The sequence below is a fragment of the Fringilla coelebs genome (assembly GCF_963513975.1).
Source record: "Fringilla coelebs genome assembly, chromosome: 2".
NCBI classification, from domain to species: domain Eukaryota; kingdom Metazoa; phylum Chordata; class Aves; order Passeriformes; family Fringillidae; genus Fringilla; species Fringilla coelebs.
This window is the reverse complement of record NC_140029.1, coordinates 7,825,353-7,846,018: the sequence shown is the minus strand read 5'-3', so window position 1 is coordinate 7,846,018 and position 20,666 is coordinate 7,825,353. Positions and strand designations below refer to the sequence as shown.

The 20,666-nt window shown below is 37.8% G+C and overlaps 3 protein-coding genes across 4 annotated transcripts in view; 2 read left to right on the top strand and 1 right to left on the bottom strand.

Moving 5' to 3' along the window:
- The window catches only part of CASK (calcium/calmodulin dependent serine protein kinase), a 188,235-nt gene that overhangs the window by 79,528 nt on the left and 88,041 nt on the right, over positions 1-20,666 (bottom strand). For both annotated transcript variants that reach the window (XM_084201210.1, XM_084201211.1), the window contains exon 6: positions 2,977-3,079. In XM_084201210.1, the coding sequence (XP_084057336.1) occupies positions 2,977-3,079 (103 nt within the window). The remainder of the gene's footprint in view (positions 1-2,976; positions 3,080-20,666) is intronic.
- Positions 4,697-9,404, top strand: GPR34 (G protein-coupled receptor 34). Its single transcript, XM_084201389.1, has 2 exons — positions 4,697-4,791; positions 6,533-9,404. Exon 2 carries the CDS (start codon positions 6,555-6,557, stop codon positions 7,698-7,700), a length of 1,146 nt encoding a protein of 381 aa, XP_084057515.1. The 5' UTR covers positions 4,697-4,791; positions 6,533-6,554; the 3' UTR covers positions 7,701-9,404.
- On the top strand, positions 15,227-16,282 carry GPR82 (G protein-coupled receptor 82; the record flags this gene model as incomplete). The annotated part of the gene is made up of 1 exon (XM_084201472.1): positions 15,227-16,282. The coding sequence occupies one exon, from the start codon at positions 15,227-15,229 to the stop codon at positions 16,280-16,282; it is 1,056 nt and encodes a 351-aa protein (XP_084057598.1).

Below are 20,666 nucleotides of genomic sequence, written 5' to 3'. Positions count from 1 at the left end.
AATTATGAGGATCTCTAACTCCTATGTATACTGCCAGAGTTCCTTTATAAAGTACCTACTTCAAGGCTTCAAGTGAAGCCTGTAGAACAATTTTCCACTTCTGATCATAAGAACTGAAGCAAGAAGAGACCTCCAGAGATTAGTAGCTCACGAAACCTATTCCCTTTAGCTCATATGACAACGCATGATTCTTAGCCATTTATTGCAGCTTGGAGGCAAATAGCGTGGAACAAAGAATATGTCCTTAAATTTTTCCCTCTGGCCTTATGAAGAAATGAGTTATGTACATACTTTTTTTTTTTGTACCTTCTTGTACTTAAAGTAAATAATAACTAATAATTGAGCTTTCTTAAAAATAATGTCAACTGAACTTTGTTAGCTGATAAAATACAGTCACTCCTAAAATTTCATCCATACACATTTTTATCAATGACATCTAGTATGATGTCACAGCTTCTCATGAGCTCTTTTACACTCCTGTAAAACAGCCATCTACCTGCTTGAAAGAAAGAATCCTTTAGTTACATTCCTTCCAAACTTCACAAGTTTGTCTTTGGACTTACATAAAAAGATATTAATACCTTAATTTAACTTCACTACAAAAATCCTTCCCCAGCAATTTATGCACACTCTGATAAAGATACCTTTGTCAAGTCAAAAAATATAACAGTCCCAAACAAAGCAAAAACTGTAAGTTTGAAGGCTGCCTTCAAACACACTGAGGGAAAAAATTCCCTTAGTTTGTTCTCCTGGGGCTACACAGATCCTGGGATTGCCAGGCACAGGTGTGCCAAGGTGTACAGAAGTAGGAAAAACAGCACAAACAAAGCACAGGGGATTTCAGGTGGGTAAAATTATCTTCATGCCATGATAGATCTTATTTAATAGAGAATTTCTTTTTTTATGTACTAACCACCAAATGCAGGCATTGCCTTGCTAAAAGGGAAATAATGCCATGCTAAAGGGGAAATAATTGACTACGTCAAGAGGAATCAATGTTTTTCACTAAAAATTAGAAAAGCAATGTGAAAGTGAACAGGTTGGTTATGATGCTGCTCAGACTTCTCCATTTGGAGAGTTTCTACTTTTTTAATGAAACAATTGAGAAATAAGAAGTACCTGTAAATTATTTTTACTATTATGACAAAACTTATCCATATGAATAACACCCTTAAACAAATGTATGGATAAACACTGATTTATAAGGAATTTATAGTCCAGTTCAAACAGCCAGTATTGACAGCTTTCATATAACACGTGTTACATTGTAAAACTGAATAAATAAGACCTTGCCAGCTCTGTGTAGGGAACTGTCTAGTAATTTGCCTTCAGGTAGGGTTCTGGCAGGGAAGAGAAGTGCCAGATAACAGAGGTAATTTGTGCCTAAAAGACTGGAATGGAAGATGAGAAGAAAGATGTTTAGAGGACTTTCCACAGTATATAAATGGAATGGAATTACTTTGGGTATCCCTGAAAATGAGTGGAATTTGAAGCTGAAAGCAACAAGTGCCAATGAAAAGGCTGCAAATTGGAGATGCCAGTTGAGAAAAAGGGAAAAAAATAATTGTGTGAAGGCAGACTAACATGGCAGAAGTTGAGGTGGAAGAAGCAAAAAAATACTGATAAATATCACAGTGATGAGGTTTGAGATCTTCTGTGAGAGCTGCAAACAGAACCCCCAGCACTGATCACTGCTGGAGGTTGAGCACAGGAGCAGTGAGTGGCATCACAGCACTGGGAAGAGTAACACAAAAGGAAGGCCATGGTAAACTTCAGGAAAAATGCTGTAAATTCTTTTTTCAAAGTTGAACTTGAATTTTTCTTGCTAGACAATTGGTAGTCTGAAAGTACACAGCATCTGACTACCTCCAGAAGAATGGCTGAAACAGAAGGAGTGAGTAAAGTTGCTCAGTAGAACATAAAGAAGAAAAATGAGATAATTAGAAACAAAAGTGTAGAAACTACCACTAAAAAAAGCAGTGACTGAGGTACAGATAATTTGAGTAACACAAGAAAACAATGACTTTTTTATTACAGCTTAAGTGAATGGGTATTTTCTTGGAAAAGATGTCTCTAGTTAATAAGATACTTGGATATTTCCAGGGTATCAGCAGTATCTGGAAGGGAAGGGAAGCTGTTATGTTTGTATTTGATTTGCTTTTTATTTAAAAAAATGTACAAAATTCAAATTGACACAGAATGTTAAGTGATTAAATTAGGAAATCTGAGATTTTTGAAGATGTATGGTACTGAAGAAAGTTACTAATTCTGAAGAAAAAAATATTAAAACTAACAAAATGTTTTGTTGTGGTCTCCTACTCTGGCAATGAAAGCATCAGAAAATTGATTGGGTCTTCATCTGTGCAGGCTGATTAAAGCACAACCCTATTGTCTGGAACAATATGGAAGGCAGCTAGAGGAAATAAAATCCACAGAAAACAAAACACAGTCAAAAATATACATACGTATCAAGATATTGATGTCTTATGCAATAATTACAATGAAATTTTAAAACACAGAAAAGAGTCACACGTGAAAACCAGTAAGATTTTGCTATTAAACAGCACAGCATTCTGACAGGAATTGCCTACCAAACAGGGCAGCACTGATGATGCTGCAGTAAGTCCTTGCTTCAATAACTGCATTTTTATTTTCTTTGCTTTACCAAGCATGGCAGAATGAAGCCAAAGCTTGCATTAAAGTAGAAAATTTATTGGGTTTTCTCAGTTTTATTTTGATCAAACCAGCATGAGCTCCCGTTGAATAACATTTACAGGGATTTAATGCTCAATGTGTGAATGCACGTTGTGTTCCACTACCAATTTAGCTTGGCACTGTGCATTTACCATGTTAACTCAGCCTGTAGTGAAATATTATTTTTGAGCTCTTGTTTTGCAGGACAGGCTGTGTCTGAAGAACAGAACTCTGCAGTACAACATGCACAATACTAAATAACTCAGAAGGAAAATTTCTTACCTCCAGCAACTAGCCCAGACTCTCCTAACTGAATTGCTACCCCAAAGCCACCAAGCTTTACAGGGGCTGAATTCTCTTTTGAGGCAAGCAGTACACAGTGTGGCTGAAAAGACAAAAATCCAGACAAATTATTACATTGTTTGAGAAAAACAATCTGTATTTTAGAACTTACTTTCATACATCTGTGAGCAGAGGTTAGATTTTGGTTTTTAAAAATAATTTCTTAATTTCAGTTATCTTCTTTTCTGGCATGGACTCCTCTTTCTACATTGGCTTCCCTTTTATTGCCCCAGGCATAGCAAAATCCTTTCAGAACTTATCAGAACTAGCAAGGGACACTAAGTAAAATCATGATAAAATGGCAATAAAAACCTCATGTCTATAATTTCTTACCTAGTATTACTTTTCCTTTTTGTCTTTCATCCCATTAACCCTTACACTGTTTCAATTCCCTAGCTGAAATATCTTGCTCATGATATGTTTTGTGGGGTCTTATCCTTCTCACAGAGAGCATAAAACTCCGTTTTGAGCCTTAATCACAGAATTTACTCTGCACTTCTCAAGTGCAGGAAAGAAAAGGAACACCCCTGGAATATTCCAGCGAGGGATATTCTTTATGTGTCTAAACTGGATTTCAGCCATAGGCATCTATACCTTTGATTTTCCACAAATAACAGTGAGGTGTAATGTATGAAAATGAAATAAGATTATACAACAATTCAGATGGGTACTGACTGCTGCATGAGGAAGCAAAATACGGACAAAATCTATCAGAACACAATTTGGTATTAAATACACATACCCAAACAATTGCACTTAATTTAGAACTTCCTGCATTTACTCAAAACCTCTCTTTTCAATACCATATTATTTAAAATGAAGAACCTCAAATTTGTATACTACCTCCTGAGAATACTTTACTGCTTAAACTGCAAAACTAAGAACTCAAAAAAGTGCACAGGATCTACCAGAAGTTCCTTCTGACTACCTGTGAAGTTGTCATCTCTAACCACCGACATCTTTTTGTAAAAGTTTAAATTATATGAGAACAAAGACTTCAAAGCAATGTTCTTGAGATCTTAGTTTAATTTAGGCCTTGTCATATTAGGTCTTCTAGAATCCACTCTTAAATTTCCAATTTAGAAATGCAATTTTCAATTCCTATGCCCCACTAGGAAGAATATTAGCAGGTGGTATTATTGCTGCATATTGTATTTCACTTCTGCCTTAGTGAAATGGTTCAGATGCACACTTCGGGCACTTTCACATCCTCTCCTCACTGTCATTTGCAGTGAGAAAGAATTCTAATCCCAGGCAAGGAGAAAGGTAGATGGGGCAACTATATAAACATTTACAACATGTACCATTGCACTGTGGTGCTGACTTATCTTTACCCTCCAGTGGAAAAAAGTGACACTATTTCCACGAAGTATTAAAGAGATGACAGATTGTATCAACATCACCATCACCCAAAAAACCACTGGCACTGTTCACCAGAAACAAAATCTCTGAGAAAAAAACTTCCAATCTCCAATTCAGAGCAAAACTGAAAAAAAAATTATTACAGAAACTCTCTCATCAGAGCCCAAATAAATTGGGTAGAGCCAGTTAAAAATGCCTTTAAAAAAACAAAGCAAACCAATTGCAACACCAGTTAAAACTTCCCCCTGTTGCCAAGTGCACGAGTCAGCTGGAGCTCGCCACTTTCAGAGAGAAGCTGCCGCTGCAGCTTTCTAATAAAAGGACCTGCACGTTTCTCCTCCCTGTCTTCACCAGTGCTTTTGAGAACCAGCAGAACTTCTTAGCACATAAATGGTAAGTGACCTCTTTTATATTTAAGCTATAGTTCTCCTAATTGTAATTCTCCTAATATCTAGGTTTAAGCACGTCTGCTTGCTTAGAGGTGACACAACTTACGAGAGTGAGAAGTTTTGTTCCCAATCCATTTGCAGTGTAACCCAAGTTTCTCTCTCATTAATCTAAACTTCCTTACACAAGTCCCCATATCAAACATTTTCATAGAAAAGCAACTTAAACATGAAGTCATTGCAGTAGAGGGGTTTCAAGATATATTTGAAAACACTGCAGTTTGAAATCAGCCTCTTGAAATTACTTGCCCCGACAATATCAAGTGGCAAGTATGAGAACAGCTGGTTTGGAAACTGCTAATGTACCCTACCAGTTTAATACAATTGTAGGGTGAGGCAACAAAGGATGTTAAAATATTTTAGACTCTCCTCTCAAGAATTCAGATTCTGTAAGTACATCAGGTCTTAAGAATTTTGCCTAAAGTGTTGCCATTTTCACTGATGTGGCTGCATCACAGAATTAAATGTAAATTTGCATTTTTTAAGACCTAGCATGCAAATTCCATGGCCTAGACATAGACCTAGCATAAAAGTTATTTTAAGATTACATATACAGCAGTGGTTTTTTGTTTTTTCCCCGTAACAGCTGCCAGAAAACTAAGTGCAGAGTGCTAAAACCACTCGTGAAAATTTTGTGAGATTATGGGAAAAAAACTTTTTTCCTCTGTAAAACAAAAATATTCTAAATAAATTTTTTAATGGCAGTTGTCATAGCAACTTGTTGCTATGACAAACAAGTTGAAGGCTAAAGTTTTATCATTACTTTTCAGTGATAAACACCTCTGTAAACGCCTTCATGTGACTGTTCTCCAAACCACAGACTTCTGGTTTGCCTTTGTTGGTCAATGCTGATTTTTATCTTTCACATTGTACCTACCTGGTCAGCAATAAGCTTAGTGAAATTAAAAACTATTCAATGAAAGCAAAAAACAAGAAAGTTTTGAAAACAATCTGTTACTGCAATATTGTGATCTCCAGCTAATGGTAGTTTATTTGTGTAATACTGATTTGTGAATGGTCAAGAAAAAGAAAAAAAACACATTTATGTGAAGGTACAGATTATTAAAGACAAGCTACTGCAATAATACTGTCTCACAGGGTTACTTATAACACAGTACATAGCCAAATAAATATTATTAATTGATGAAAGTTTTTTTTTAAATTGAGAATCAGTGAGTCACATGTGAGAGATGTGAATTATTTAAAATTAACACAGATGAATTTAGACTTCCTTTAATATGCTTCTATGTACTTTGTGTCAACACTGAGAATACTTAGCTATGCTTACCTGTCCCTGCACCTTAGTTAAAATTTTTTCTGTGCTAGAAATTCTGGTCCTAAGAAGTGAACTTAAAAAACCTATTTATTCTTATAGATAAAGAAAATTCTTAAGTTTGCAGGAAAATGCAATAGTTGACTTTTAAAACAACACAGGACAGTAATAACGCTGTAATTACAGAAATATTTATCTGTGAGTACTCTACACTATCTGTTCTCTCTTGTCTGCAGATTACCTACACTTAAATTATTTTATGATATCTGGCTGAAACTCCTTCTATTCAGCTACATCAAAACTTGGTGCATTTATTCGTTTCAGCTACTGCCTTTTATGTTTATACCACTGTAGGCTATAAAGCAGACAGACACCTGAGATTTAATTCTTAAAATCTCTCTTTGTATTTTTGCAGAACAGCTAAAACCCCTTTTCAAATGATGGCTGCAACTTCAGCTGATTTACCAACCATTGGTCCACACGAGGAAGAATTCTGGAGTAACCAAACCAACCTGACCATAAATGCCTCAGAAAGTCACAATGATGCCGGCTGTTCCTTGGATGACAACAACTCACTCTCACTTGCTTTGATAGTTTTTTACTCCATTATTTTTGTTGTTGGATTGGTTGGAAATATTGTAGCCCTGTTTGCTTTCCTGGGCATTCATCAGAAGAGGAATTCTATCCAAGTTTACTTGCTAAACGTAGCTGTTGCAGACCTCCTGCTCATCTTCTGCCTTCCCTTCCGGATCCTCTATCACGCCACCAACCGCTGGATGTTCGGGCGGGCTTTTTGCAAGATTGTGGGAACTCTGTTTTACATGAACATGTACATTAGCATAGTACTGCTCGGACTAATTAGTCTGGATCGTTTTATAAAGATAACTAAGTCTGTGAAGCGTCCAAAGATGCTAACCACTACCCGGAGCGTGCAGATCTGTTGCACGGTGTGGGCCGTCGCACTGGCAGGATTTATAGTGGTGGTTGTACCATCTTTCCTTAATGCTGAGGACAGCAACTCTACCAAATGCTTTCATTACCGAAGCAAAAAGAATGCAGAGAAGGCAGAAGCAATTTTAAATTATATTACTGTACTGATTTTTTGGATAGTTTTTTTCCTTTTGATACTTTCGTATGTTAAAATTGCCAAGAACCTTCTGAAAATTTCGAGGAGAAGGGCAAATTTTCCCAATGCAGGAAAATACACCAAGACAGCAAGAAATTCCTTCATTGTTCTCATAATTTTCACCATCTGTTTTGTGCCTTATCACATGTTCCGAGTTGTCTACATCACATCACAGTTACAAAACCCATCCTGTTATTGGATGGAGATCATTCACACGAGCAATGAGGTGATGCTCATATTTTCATCAATTAACAGCTGCCTAGACCCAGTTATGTATTTCCTAATGTCCAGAAGCGTTCGTAAGACTGTATTCCAACTGATTTGCAGAAAACTTCATGGAGAGAAAAGCCTAAACCTGGAGAGCACTTCAGACATAAAACTTGGGCAATATGCTCAAGAGCGATTATCTACCACCACTCCTCACTCCAGCTACTCAAGGAAGAAGTCTGTGATTTGAATGTTTAAATCAATCTCTGTCACTCCAGATCATCAATTTCAGATCACAAAATCCTCTACTCTAGAGCTACTAATTCTGTCTCTTTCCTCCTGTAAAGAAAAATGAGAAGTCGTACTTCTGTTTGTGAAAATGAGAAGTTACTTTTCAGAAGAATTTTTTTGCTCTTGTTTATCCAAGAAAACAAATTAGGAAGTTCTCAGACATTTTGTGTTGGACTAAACTAGAACACTAACTCTTTAGGGACATTTCCACAAAGGGGTTTGAACCTGTAAAAGTAAATTTGTATATATACATTAATATTAGTAGCTTGTGTATGTACATAATAGAAAATTTTGCAAAAAGTAAATTCTGTCTTATTTGAAAGATCTCGATACCATTACAGATTTTATGTATTTTATGGTTTTCTCTGTTTTAATAGGTTTCCAAGAGATTAGTATTTTTACTACATTTACAAATGTATTTTAAAAGAAAATATTTGAGAATTTAGTAACAGGAGTCTTAAAAATGAGGTGAAGAATACAACAGCTATCAATTCAATTTTAAGTACAGAAGACACTCTTAGTTATATTAAGCAGCAAAATTAAAATATTCAATCCTACTAAGACCCTCGTATTTCCAACATTTTAATGAGTGTCAAGGTCATCTGACACCTGAGGAAAAGCAAGCAACACTTTCAGAAAATTCTAAATAAATGAAGGAGAGATGATGTGGGTATTTCCTAAGATTTCCTTCAATGGGATAAATTTGACAACTGCACAAAGTAGCTCAGGAAGGAACATTAACTCACAGAATGGAGCCAAAAGATCAGCCAGGCTCAGGCACTGGTCCTAGATTTCCAAAGCCACACATTCCAGCTGCATGCTTCCCCCCTGGCAGGACACTTTTCTTTCCATGTGATTACAATAATCTTGATAATTGCTGATGCCATGTGAACAGCAATGTAATGACAACATTTCATAGCTACAGCTACATTCTCAGATACTAAACAGCTTTATGGATTTAGGCACAAACAAATTTCAAACTGTAACATTTCTCAAAAACCAGAGAGCTGAAGGTGGGGAATGTCTGGCACCAAGATGACTAAAGCAGCACAACCATGAACAAATTAAATGTCTGGCATAACAGACCAGAAAGGTGAAAGATATAGAGGCCAGACATCAAACTCTGTAAAAGAAGGATTTATTGTCTTTACACACACAAACAATACTGCTCAAATAAGCAGGTGTAAAGAAGCTGGTTTTAATAAGACTACCAGTAACTTCTTTAAAGGATCATGGGACTTGTAATGCAAAATCTGTGTCAAAACGTGTGGGTTTTTACTAATTCCATACAATACTCTGATTTTACAGAAGATACTCACAATACTCTCATTGAACAAAGTAAACATAAGGCTTCACTTCAGCCAGATATAAACTTGGTTTAATTTTGATGTGAATTTGCATCATTCAGATTTGATGGAACTGGATATAAACACGTCAAACAAATTACAATGACTAGCCAGTCTGTTTTGTTTTCCTTTTTTTTTTATAAAAAATTATGGGATTTTCTCATCTTTAAAAGAAAGATTCCCACAAATGTGCAATTTCATAAAGATATGATGGTAACTGACTTTTTCTTAAAACATTTCAGCATACAACGGAGGTGTCTGTACAATAATTTCTGACTGATTCTCACAGAAATTGCATTTTAGGATCTATCATTTTGCCATCCTATTATATTAAAGCTTCTCTTGGTTTTGTATTTGTCCAGTGCAATTTTATTATGCAATACTGTAGTTCTACATAATGACATCAATTCTGGTACATCTAGTGGAGTTTATAAACCATAATTTCACAAGATTTATATGTTATCTCATCATTCTTTCTTTTCTATGCTTATTCTGTGAGCAGTTGGTTGATGATACTGAACAGCAGGTTGGGGTGAGGGTGTGGGCTGGGGAACTTAGGAGAGGACAGACATGAACAACAGCAGCTTTAACACAATGTGATTCTAAAATTCTTTTGAATGAAGTGGTAGACCAGAATTTTCATTTACAAGGTTTGTAATTCATGGACACAGCAGTATTGCCAAAATCAACTCAGATCTCTTCAGAAGATCAAGTAGCAGTACAGGGTTTCGATACTGAAAATCCAAAATGCATTAAATTCACCAACTCTCCAGCCAGAAATGAAAATCTGAGAGGGAGCAGGTCTATAAGAAAATCTCTAAGAGCAGGAATGGCACAGAAGAGGGGAACAATGACCACATCATCTTGGCAAAGTGCAGCATTAAGGGAGCAGCAGTCAGAACAAAGAGACAATTACAGAAAGCAATCAGAAAATACTTTTGGATTTCTACAACTCTATAAATCAGTGCTTCGAGATGTTAAAGGCCAGATGTATCAACTGGCTCAGAATGGGATCTGAAACTAGACAGCACTGTCATGTAGGAAGCAGCTACTACTGATCAAGAAACAAAACCAGGTATATTTACTCTTAAAAAAAATATTTAATTCTTACATATTTTTTTCTGCCATCAGTTTTCCCAAATTTAAAGGGTAAAACACCAGGCCTCACAAGAAAATATTACTGAAGAACAAACAGTCCTGAAACATCTTGGGAAACCTCCTGAACGTCACACTGTGACGTGTCCAATGACCACAGAATCAGTCACTCAAATAGTGTGTCTTCTCCTCTTCCCGGGGCTCCCTGATTACCTAGTCTTCAGGTGAATTTTAATATGAAGGTAATTCTATTTATTTTGCTTTCTGTATTTAAAGGCTAACTCAACACACATCCCTATATAACTGCACGAACCTCATTCTCCTCAAATCTATAAACACATGAATTTCAGCTGGTGTATCAACATGTACCAGTGTTGTGCTGGTTTTGGCTGGGAAAGACTTCTTCACAATGTGGGCTGTGGTTTGAGCTTGTGAACAAAACAGCGCTGACACCCAGGGATGCTTCAGCCATTGCTAAGCAGCCCCTGCCCAACAAGCAGGACCTCACTGTTTCTCAGAACACCCCAGCAGAGACAGGCTGGGGGTGCACAGGGACGTGGGAGGGGACACAGCAGAGACAGCTGGCCCCAGGGATATCCCAGAGCACATGGTGCCATGCTCAGCAATAGAAGCCAAGAAGGAAGCCTGGCTGTGTTGCTATTTTTAGGGACTCACTGGGCACTGGTCAGATGGGGTTGCTTTCTATCACTTGGGGTTTTTTTGCTTTCCTTTTCTTTAAGCTTATTAAACTCTTTCTCACAAACCCTGTGTCCGGGCCGGCTGTTGTCTGTCTCTGCCCAGACACGTGTGAGATGGGTTCGCTCCCTGGGCTTCAAAGGACGAGGCTGGACTCTCAGGTTTGGTCTTCAAGGTTCTTTATTATTTCTTATCTACAAAGTTTTCTCTCTGCCCAGCCGGGGTCTGACCAGCAAGGCAGCCAAAGGCACTCTGACTGCCTACAGGGCGGTCGCATCCTTTTATAACAAAGACTACGTAAATCTTATTTATCTTTTGTCCCCAATACTTATCATTTTTATTACCAAGTGTACCTTTACTAAGAACCTATCAAAAATATCTACGTCACACAGAAAATGGAAGACAAGAAGAAGGAAGAAGAGCCACGAGGCAGGCCCCAACTCCCTCCATCTTGTTTTTCCAACCCCCCTGTACCAAAATCTGAAAATCTGTGTTTTGCCCTGTAATTGTGCTATTTCTATATCCTTTAAACACCAGTGATTATCATATCCCCATATACAGGTGGTACATCTCTTGTAGGGTCAAAGTCGAGCCACCAGGTACTTCTGGCAACATCCCAAGGCTCCCGAGCCCCCCAAGGGTTCTCTCAGTAACTCTGGACATCAGGAGCGGTGCGCTGAGTTTCCACACCCTGAATTTCCACTTTTACCCTACTGGTTCTGCCTCCCAGCCCACTGGAGAAGAAGTAAGTGAATGTGTGGGATTTAGGAGCTTTCTGGGATAAACCACAACCACCTACTTTGGCAAATTCTGGCAGATTTGATCAGTGTGTCAGACAAAGCAGGAGGGAGCACCAGAAGGGGAGGTCTGTTCTGCAGCACAGCAGCCACAGCAACAAGAGGGGGAAGAGGCAAAAATCATAAACAAGTTTTCTCACTTTTACCCTTTTGATTCTTCTCCCCATCTCACTGAGGTGGAGTAAGTGGGCTGCTGTGAGGGCTCACCTGCCTACCAGCGTTAAACCACAATACCAACTTTAATTTTTGCACTGAAATTGAATGCAATTACGGTTTTAACTTGCAAACTGGTGTTTCTGAGGACAGACAAATAGCACTTATAAAAGAGGAGTGCAACTTACAACACTGAAAAACACGTGAGAATCACATTATTCCCAGGACTGGGAGCTTCACACATGGAAGCTTTAGTCTGGTGCTCTGACAGCACACAAGGCTGGGAGAGACAGTGTCAAAGCCTTGCTGAAATTCCACCACTGGGAATTTCCTGGGTTTTGTGTTTTTAGCGCCAGAAAACAAGTTGTCTGCAAATAATGATTAAATGCAACATATGCTTCCTATTGACCATATAAAATCTAGAACATGTATAAATTAAAAGTGATCATGATTTGAGAATAGAGAAAATGAAAATCACTGAGGTGAATGATACACATAAAAATAATTATGAAGAGCTTAAGTGAGAATGGCATAAAAATGCATGTGTTCCATTTGAGTATATTCAAATATATTTAGAAAAAACACACCATTTATAAGTTAGGTGAATGGAAATAGTACACTGAAAGAATAAGGAAGGTGCTTGCTACAGCTTAGAACCAACTGCAACTGTATTCCCGGGACAGGTGGCATTTTTAAAAAACTTATAATACTTCATTACTTTGCTACTGCTCTCAGTAATCCATTCCAAAATAGAGTCTGATAGACTCTAGTTCACGACAACAATCTATTATCATACAGTAATTCAGAAAAAAATGTAGCAGTTACCTCTTCTTACAGCATGAGTTATTATCATTAAATTATAAATATTACAGTCAACAGTTAATAACCAACAAATAATACTAGCAATTAAAAAAACCTGCTAACTGGAATTGTTCACACCACTCAGCAACTTTTCAGAATATGCATTCTTGTATCTAAACCTCAGTGGAATGCCACAGCAACAAGGACTTCTAACACTACTTAAGAAACTATTAAACACGCAATAAATAAAAGACTCTCTCTGTTAGAATGATTTTTAATATAATATACATTCAGAAGTGGAAAACAGGCTATAATTAAATCTAACAAGAACAAGAATTAAAGTACATGCAAATTAATTACAGCTTCACAACCTAATTACTAATACTCCACAGTAAATAAATATAATTGTAAATGAGTTCAACTATGAATTCAGAATAGGAAGCCAGCTTATATGCCCATTATTTTAGAAAAAATAATTAGTGATGAGACTGAACAATGATAACAGATCATGAGGTGAATTTATGCTTAAACATAAAGCCAAACTAGCAAAACAAGAACCTTACCAAACTTCTGTTCTCATAAAGGAACTTATTTATAGGCGTTGAAAAGCCTTATCTCACAACCACAGATGTATCGGAAAGCAGAAAGCCCAAAAGTCCCAACTTCTGCAAAGGTGGCCAGAGTTTGCCCTGTGATCATACCTATGCTGTGGAGGAAGGAAACTGTCCTGTGTACACCTCTGGATGATTTGTGTGAAACACTGCATTTCTTGGACAGTCCATTGAGTCCATTTTCCCTGCCAGAACCCTTGGATGCATCAGGTGTAAATTGCCTGCCCACAATCCATGACCTGACTGGACAGATGTGTCCATGTGGTCACTCATGTGAGGACAAACATGGATTCAGTGCTATTGCATGTGGCCTTTGGGAATAGACAGCTTGGTGACAGCTTGTGGAGCTGAAAACCTGTTAAATATGACTGAAAAGACAAGTTTCCATTCATAAAATAGCAGCGTGAAGGAAAGTGGGCAGTCCTAAAGAGAACCCCTCCACTCCCACAAAAGAGGAACGCACTACGTAATGGATTGCAAGGTGCTTTTTCTGTGCTGTACCTAAAGGACTGCCACAGCTGCTCTTCTCTGCTATCTCCATCTTTTTTTTTCCTAATGGAGCTGATCCTGACTTAATTTCAAAGCATTTTTTTGTACAGACATCGTATCTTCAGAACATTAAATGCCTACCTGCCTCCTGACATTGTACACTCTGAAAACCTAGTTATGTCAGAGAGAAATTTTTAACTGCACTCTCCAGGTTCCAGTGCCATCATTTTCACTGCAGAAGTGGAGATTAAACAGATATCAGACAGAAATATTTCCTCTCAGCAAAAGAAGGTGCCTGCAACTTGTGTAGGTAAGCTTAAAATTACTACCTCTTTGTTTTACCTGATGAAATTTGGTCAGTTACACAAAAATTTTCATTAGACTTCTAAAATTAGCAAATTCAACAATTACTTTGTGAATTCAACTCATTATAATAAAAATTTATTACATTTTGGTTCAACAATACATATGGAACTTAAGAGTACACTAAAATGCAAGAACTATAGAAGTTAGTTTAATTTGCAAGTCTGTCAAACACTGCCTACAGCACAGTTTTTATACTTGGTGTCTGGGCTTTTTTAAATTGCTACACTGAACCCTCTTTAGCATCTGAGTTAATTTGTTTACAGCTGTTTTTAAAAAATTATTATTAGTCTCTAAGTTTGAAATCTGATTTCTTAAAAATATGATTTGATATGAAAAAAAAGCTAACTAGGATACACACCACTAAAATATGTATGTATATCTATGCATAGAACAGCAAAATTCTCCACTACAGGGTTGTAAGCTGAAATGTCACTTTTTACACACAGTCATTGCACAGAGCTTTCATTTCTTATTTTCAGTTTGGAAATTGAGAAAAGACTAAAAAATGAACTTGGAAAAAATTAATATACTGCAGTTTTCAACAATCACTGTATATATTAAAAAAAAAGACCGAGTTGTTAAATGTACATCTGACATTAGAGCTGTGATAAAGTAACATCACATACAGACATGAGCACAGAATAAATATATATAGTGAGATTCTTGCAGTATGCAGAATAATTTATAGTTAAATGGAGGTACAGATACTCTTCTGCATTTCTGGAATTAAAGTAATTCTTTGCACTTAATTTGCTCATTTAATTTTAAATGGTCTGTAAGTGGTTTCCAAATTAGGTTACAGACGTTCCAGAAGACTGAGAAATAAACCAAGATCATAGAAGTTATTGCCAGACCCTAGCTTGAACCTTCAGCTTCCTAATTTATTTTATTAGATTCTATGCACATAAAAGCTTTGGGGTTTAATTTTTCTTCATGAAATTTCAGTGGAAGAGAATGCCCAAACTGTAACCTCATGCAAACTTAAGGGAACAGTATCAAATGAACACTGAAAAGTCAGGGAGACAGAAACAGCTGAGATAAGATCAAAGAAGAGATGTTAGAGGCACATTACAGAAATATTAATTTTTAAATTGTGTTTCAGCTCTGACCACTCAAGAAATCCTGCCATAAATGAACAACTCATCATGTCTTCAGCCATCGCCAGCTACCACCGTAGCTCTCCCCATCCTCTACTCCTGCCTGTTTCCCGCTGGAATCTTTGGGAACATTCTGAGTGCCTGGATATTTTCACGGAAAGCGCCCACCCGAAGGACTCAGTACATTTATCTGGCCAACCTGGTGACTGCAAATCTGCTGGTTTGCAGCACCATGCCCTTCCTGGCCGCCTACTTCGCCGAGGGGCACCGCTGGCCCTACGAGTCGGCGGCGTGCAGGATCGCCCATCACCTGGGGACGCTGGTGATGCACGTCAGCATGTACGTGACCATCACCATCCTGTGCTCCATTGCCCTCAGCCAGTATGCCACCCTGAAGAAGAACTGTGGCCCACAACACTCGCCAGCTCTGCCAGGAACCCTCCATGGGCGCCTGCTGCACGAGTTCCGACGTCCAAAGTTCGCTAAATATTTGTGCATTGTTATCTGGCTGATTGTGCTCTGCATTACAGTCACAGCCATCACCTACAACGTCCAGGAGAGGGTTTCAGGAGAGTTCCCCACGTGCTACAACATCAAGGTAGAAGCTGGTGAACGTCCTGCAATGATTGCAGCTTATCTTGCCACTGTGTGCTTCTTTCTGTCTTTTATGACCGTTTTGTGGTCATACTATTCTCTTACCAGACATCTGAGCAGAATACAAAAAAACACCTGTATTGAAGAAAAACATCTCATTTATAGAACAGTGAAAAGAAACATTCTTGTCATCCAGATGATATTAACTGTCTGTTTTCTTCCATACCATATTTTTAGGCCAATTTTCTATGTACTGCTTGCAGGTAATGACACAGAATGTCCAAGGTTAAACTATCTAGTGGAAATTAAAAATGTCCTTACTTGTCTTGCTGCTACTAAAAGCAGTTTAGATCCAGTTATAACCCTTCTGTTAGATAAAACATTTAAGAAAAGTCTTTATGGCCTGTTTACAAAATCCACACCAGAACATCCAAAACGTAATGATATTTTCATTGAAATGGGAAGGAATATGGAAAGATTTTCTCATAGATTATAAATAATAATAAACTAATTTTAACTACCTTTAGGCAGGCTTTGATATAAAATGGTAAATATTTAAATAAAATGGTAACATATTGTATCTTCTTTTCAAATTATCTTGCTTGCTGCATCAACATTGGCCATAATAAATCCAAATGTGTATATCCATATGAATTCAAGGAGTCTATAGAGTGTAATACCTATTCATCCATGTAGTACAAAAGAGGTTTTACATTTGACCAATGGACAGTTCCTTTTACCTAAAAAGTCAAGGAAGAAGGTAAAAACTAGGCTGAAGTTGAGGACCCAGCTCTCTTGTTATAAGCAAGCGTTTTGGACACAGGTTTCCTTTACAAGAAGGTTGAACAAAGCACAGACAATTTTCTTGGGATGGGTGAACCACAACTGTGCTACACATCCAACAGCCAAGTAACCACAGCAAGGCAGAACTGAGCACTCAAAGCTTTCCAGATGGCAAAGTACTGCTGACAGGACTGGTTTTGGATCATCAGCTGCAAGTCTGGGTGAGCAGAGCAGTTCACTACCAAAGTGCTCTTCTGATTTGCACAGACACAAACTCAAACCCCACTTCTCTCCTTCCTGAAGTACACTTTCTGTAGCTGCAGTTATCTCAGCAAAATGCCTGCCTGGGCTTGTTTCTCTTAACACACTTTTTGAGGGCAGCATAGGCTGCAGACATTTCTCCTACATTTTTCTAGTCACAACTACTTGTTCCCCAGTGCTTATCAAAAAGGCAAGAAAATGAATGAAACTTTGGGAACTAATATAACTTGTGATAGACTCTTAGCCAGATCCCACTTCAACACTTCTACATAGCACCAAAAAATTATATATGCCTGACTTTTTTCCTATGTAATCTGCCCAAGATGATGTCCTTTAAAGTTCTTAACTGCATCAAAGTTTTTCTTGCTTCAAATAGTGGAAAAGCTTTTGTGCAGTACAGGCAATTTGAGAAACTACAAATTGAGTCCTGCATTGGTCTAGCATTTGACAGAAGAGTTCATGGAGGAAAATCCCCCAAAACTTAAAGGCACGAGGGATGAGGAGAGTTAGAAAAATTCTACAGCAAAACACAGCTCATGTGGAAAACCTGCATTGCTTGGACATGCTTGTGCCAAAATCAGAAGTTAGCAGGTGATTATTGTTTAATAAAAACAATAAAACAACTAATTTCTATTGCAGTGATTACAAAATCATAAGGCAAACAGGCACAGCACCTGGTTTGCAAAGCAGTTTAGAAACCACAAGAGTCTGTCAAATTTTTGGTTAAGCCATTCAAATGTGCTGCATGGGAAGCCAGCTCATCGATCAGAAGACATGAGTTTTCTGACTGTGTGAGCAAATGACTGAAAGATATAAACTTATTGACCATAAAGTTTGTAAATGTTCAACTCCAGGCAGGCCAAGCAGAATAAATACACTTTTCTCAGCAAAACTGCTTCTGAACATACTAACAGGTCAACAGGAAAAGGGCTGGACAAAACAAGCAAGGGGACCTTGAGACAGGAAGCAGGGGCACAGGGGTGAAAATAAACGGGGAAAAGAGCATTGCCTGAAGAAACACTGAGAAATGATACTGAAAGTTTTGTTTTTGGAGTCTCTTAACTTGTATATTGAATGAGGAAGCGTACCTCAGAAAAAAATGTGGCCAGATCAATTGCCCCTCTGATAGTGGTTTCACAGCCTTAACAATGTAACACTTTCTTAAGAACTTTTTAACACCTTAATATGTAACAAAATCCTCACCAAGAAGTTGCTACTGGATCTCAAGGATCTAGTAAATTCTAGAAAATACAGACAAAACACCAATTATTATGGTATGTAATTACAAAGCATAAAAGAAGTTTCAAAGTGAAAAGACTAGAAGGAAAGTAACATGCAACAGATTTCTTGTTTGGGGTATTCAAAGATGGAAAAAAATAACAGATCCTATCCTGGTTATTTTTTAAATAGCCAAATATACAGTTACATAAACACACACAAACACATATATACTACTTTTACTCATTTTTTAGATATGACTAAAAGCAGAAGTGCAGGAGTGTTGAACTCTACTAGCAAAATCTGGAATGCTGAGCTAGAAGCAGTTCAGGCAATGAAAGACAGAAGTGGTAACTGAGTGTGCTCTCAGAATTCATATCATGGGTTAAATTCTGTATAGTGCAAAAATCACCATGCAAATCTATCCACAGGTCAAGTCTCAAGTCACCTGGACCAACTCAGATGTGTACATGACACACAGGGCAGAGCATAATACTTGGTGCTATTCCCTGGAAAAACTCCCTGGTTTTGACTCCCAGTCACAGAAGTATTGAACTGAATCTTAATGACAGAGAAGGTAGAATATGTGTATTTTTGCTTCAGCACGTTTATCTATTTAGATGATCACATATAGGAAACAAACATTCATACCTATCAAGATAAAGCCTTAATGATAATTTTGGACGTCTGCATTTTGCTGACAGGCTCACCCTGACCCCAGCTGCACACCAATTTGCTAATCAGTAACATACACAGGTACTCAAACTACATGGAAATTATGGAACAAAGCTGGAGTACTTGGAATGAGTTAAGGACAAAACTTCAGCAACTAAAGCTCTTGATGTGATTAAATTACTCTTACACCTTATATACTCTCACTCTTACATCCCTCAGTTATACTAAGAGGTATTTTTATAACAAGATTTTTGCAACTATGGAAAAGTCTACACAACAATAAAGGCTCAGAAAGGGATTGCAAAACCTCCTGATGTTTTACCGATAAAAACCATTCTGTTAAAGTTATTGCAAAAATAATCCAGTGACAAATGGTACTCAAATTGCAGCAGGAGCTTTACAGGAAAACACAAGAATCTCACTCAGAGCCACATCCCCCCCCTTTCCCTTTCGTTATTCTCTTACATAAAGATTCCTCTGTACACAAGCTGCTCTGTAATAACATTTGGTAATGGAAAAGACTTCCTTTCAATGCTGCTACTTTCAATAGCCACCTTCTGGGTATTCCTGACACAGCAAGGTTATGACAGAAGAAAAGGAATTGCTGAGTCCTCTATCAGTAGGTTGAAAGAACAGGAACAAATGTTGTGGTAAGGGAAAAAGTTCTTGGCATTCACATTTCTGATGCACAGCTGTCTTGAGTTTTCTGCCTTCCTGCATCCTCTGTTTTCCTTACCATATGATCCAGCTTCCAAGCACTGCAGGATCATGTTAACTGAGGGTGAAGCAAATTTGTAATTGTCACTGATTATAAAGCCTTTAAGCAATGCTGAAGGGGGTCAAATGATGTACACAGGCTCAAGAAACTTCTGGTCTCTCAGAGCAATTAAGACAACTGCAGGCCATCTTGTGAAAGCTTTCATGCTTTGATTCTGACATCAGATGTGAATGTGGGGCACAGGGAGTTTGTCCCAGGCTGCAGTCACATGGAAATGTCAGGTGAAGTTCCTGGCACCAGATAACAACAAACTTTAATTTTGTCTACTCTAAACTGTCTAACCTTCTCATTAGCCAGGAGCTAAGGGAGCACAAAAAACAGCTGAAAGACACCTGAACCTTACATGGACTATAAGGTGCCAATTTTCCTGAGCGGCAAAAAATGACCAAGCATTTTACATTTCAAAATAACATTCAGAGAAAGTCTAAAAGGGAGAAAAATGTAGCCTGACTGTATCAACCTTACAGATTTTATCAAGGCACTTTCACTCTCACCCATTCAGGTAGTTTCTAAAGTGGCCATTTAGCCTACTGCCTTCTAAAACAACATCTACAGTGACATCTAGAGCCTGGATACTGCAGTTTAATGTGTTCAACTCCCAAACCCCACAGCTCTGCACTGCTTTTGCCAAAACAAAACACTGTTGGTTTACACTGCTTTACACTGACACCTTAGACATTTTTTCCTAAACCATGTAATTTGAACGGGTTCATTTCTAAGGATGGTATTTTTAAACAACCCCTGTGATTCTGAGGTTCTAAGAGACAGGATAAGCACTAAAATAAATCCCCACTTTACCCTCAGTGAAACAGCCTCCCTCAAAGGCCCTTGAAGCAAACACCTGGTTTTCTTTCAAGAATGTTGTCCAAGAAAAACAAGTGGAGCTTTCATGAAGACGCAGCAACATAAAGATGAGGTTAATTCTGAAAATCATGAGGTACCAAAACCAAACAATTAAAAGTACCGAGAGCCCCCAACACAGAACAGGACGAGACATTCTACCAGCAATTAAGAGCTGGTATTCAATAATTCTAATTTTTGGACACTGTTTTAAGAAATTACTATTAAAACAACAAACTTAAAGAGAAAGCAGAAAGCCTGTTACATAATGATCTTCTTGATTTTAAAAGGAAAGGAGTAAGAGGTCGTGCATGGTCTGCAATGT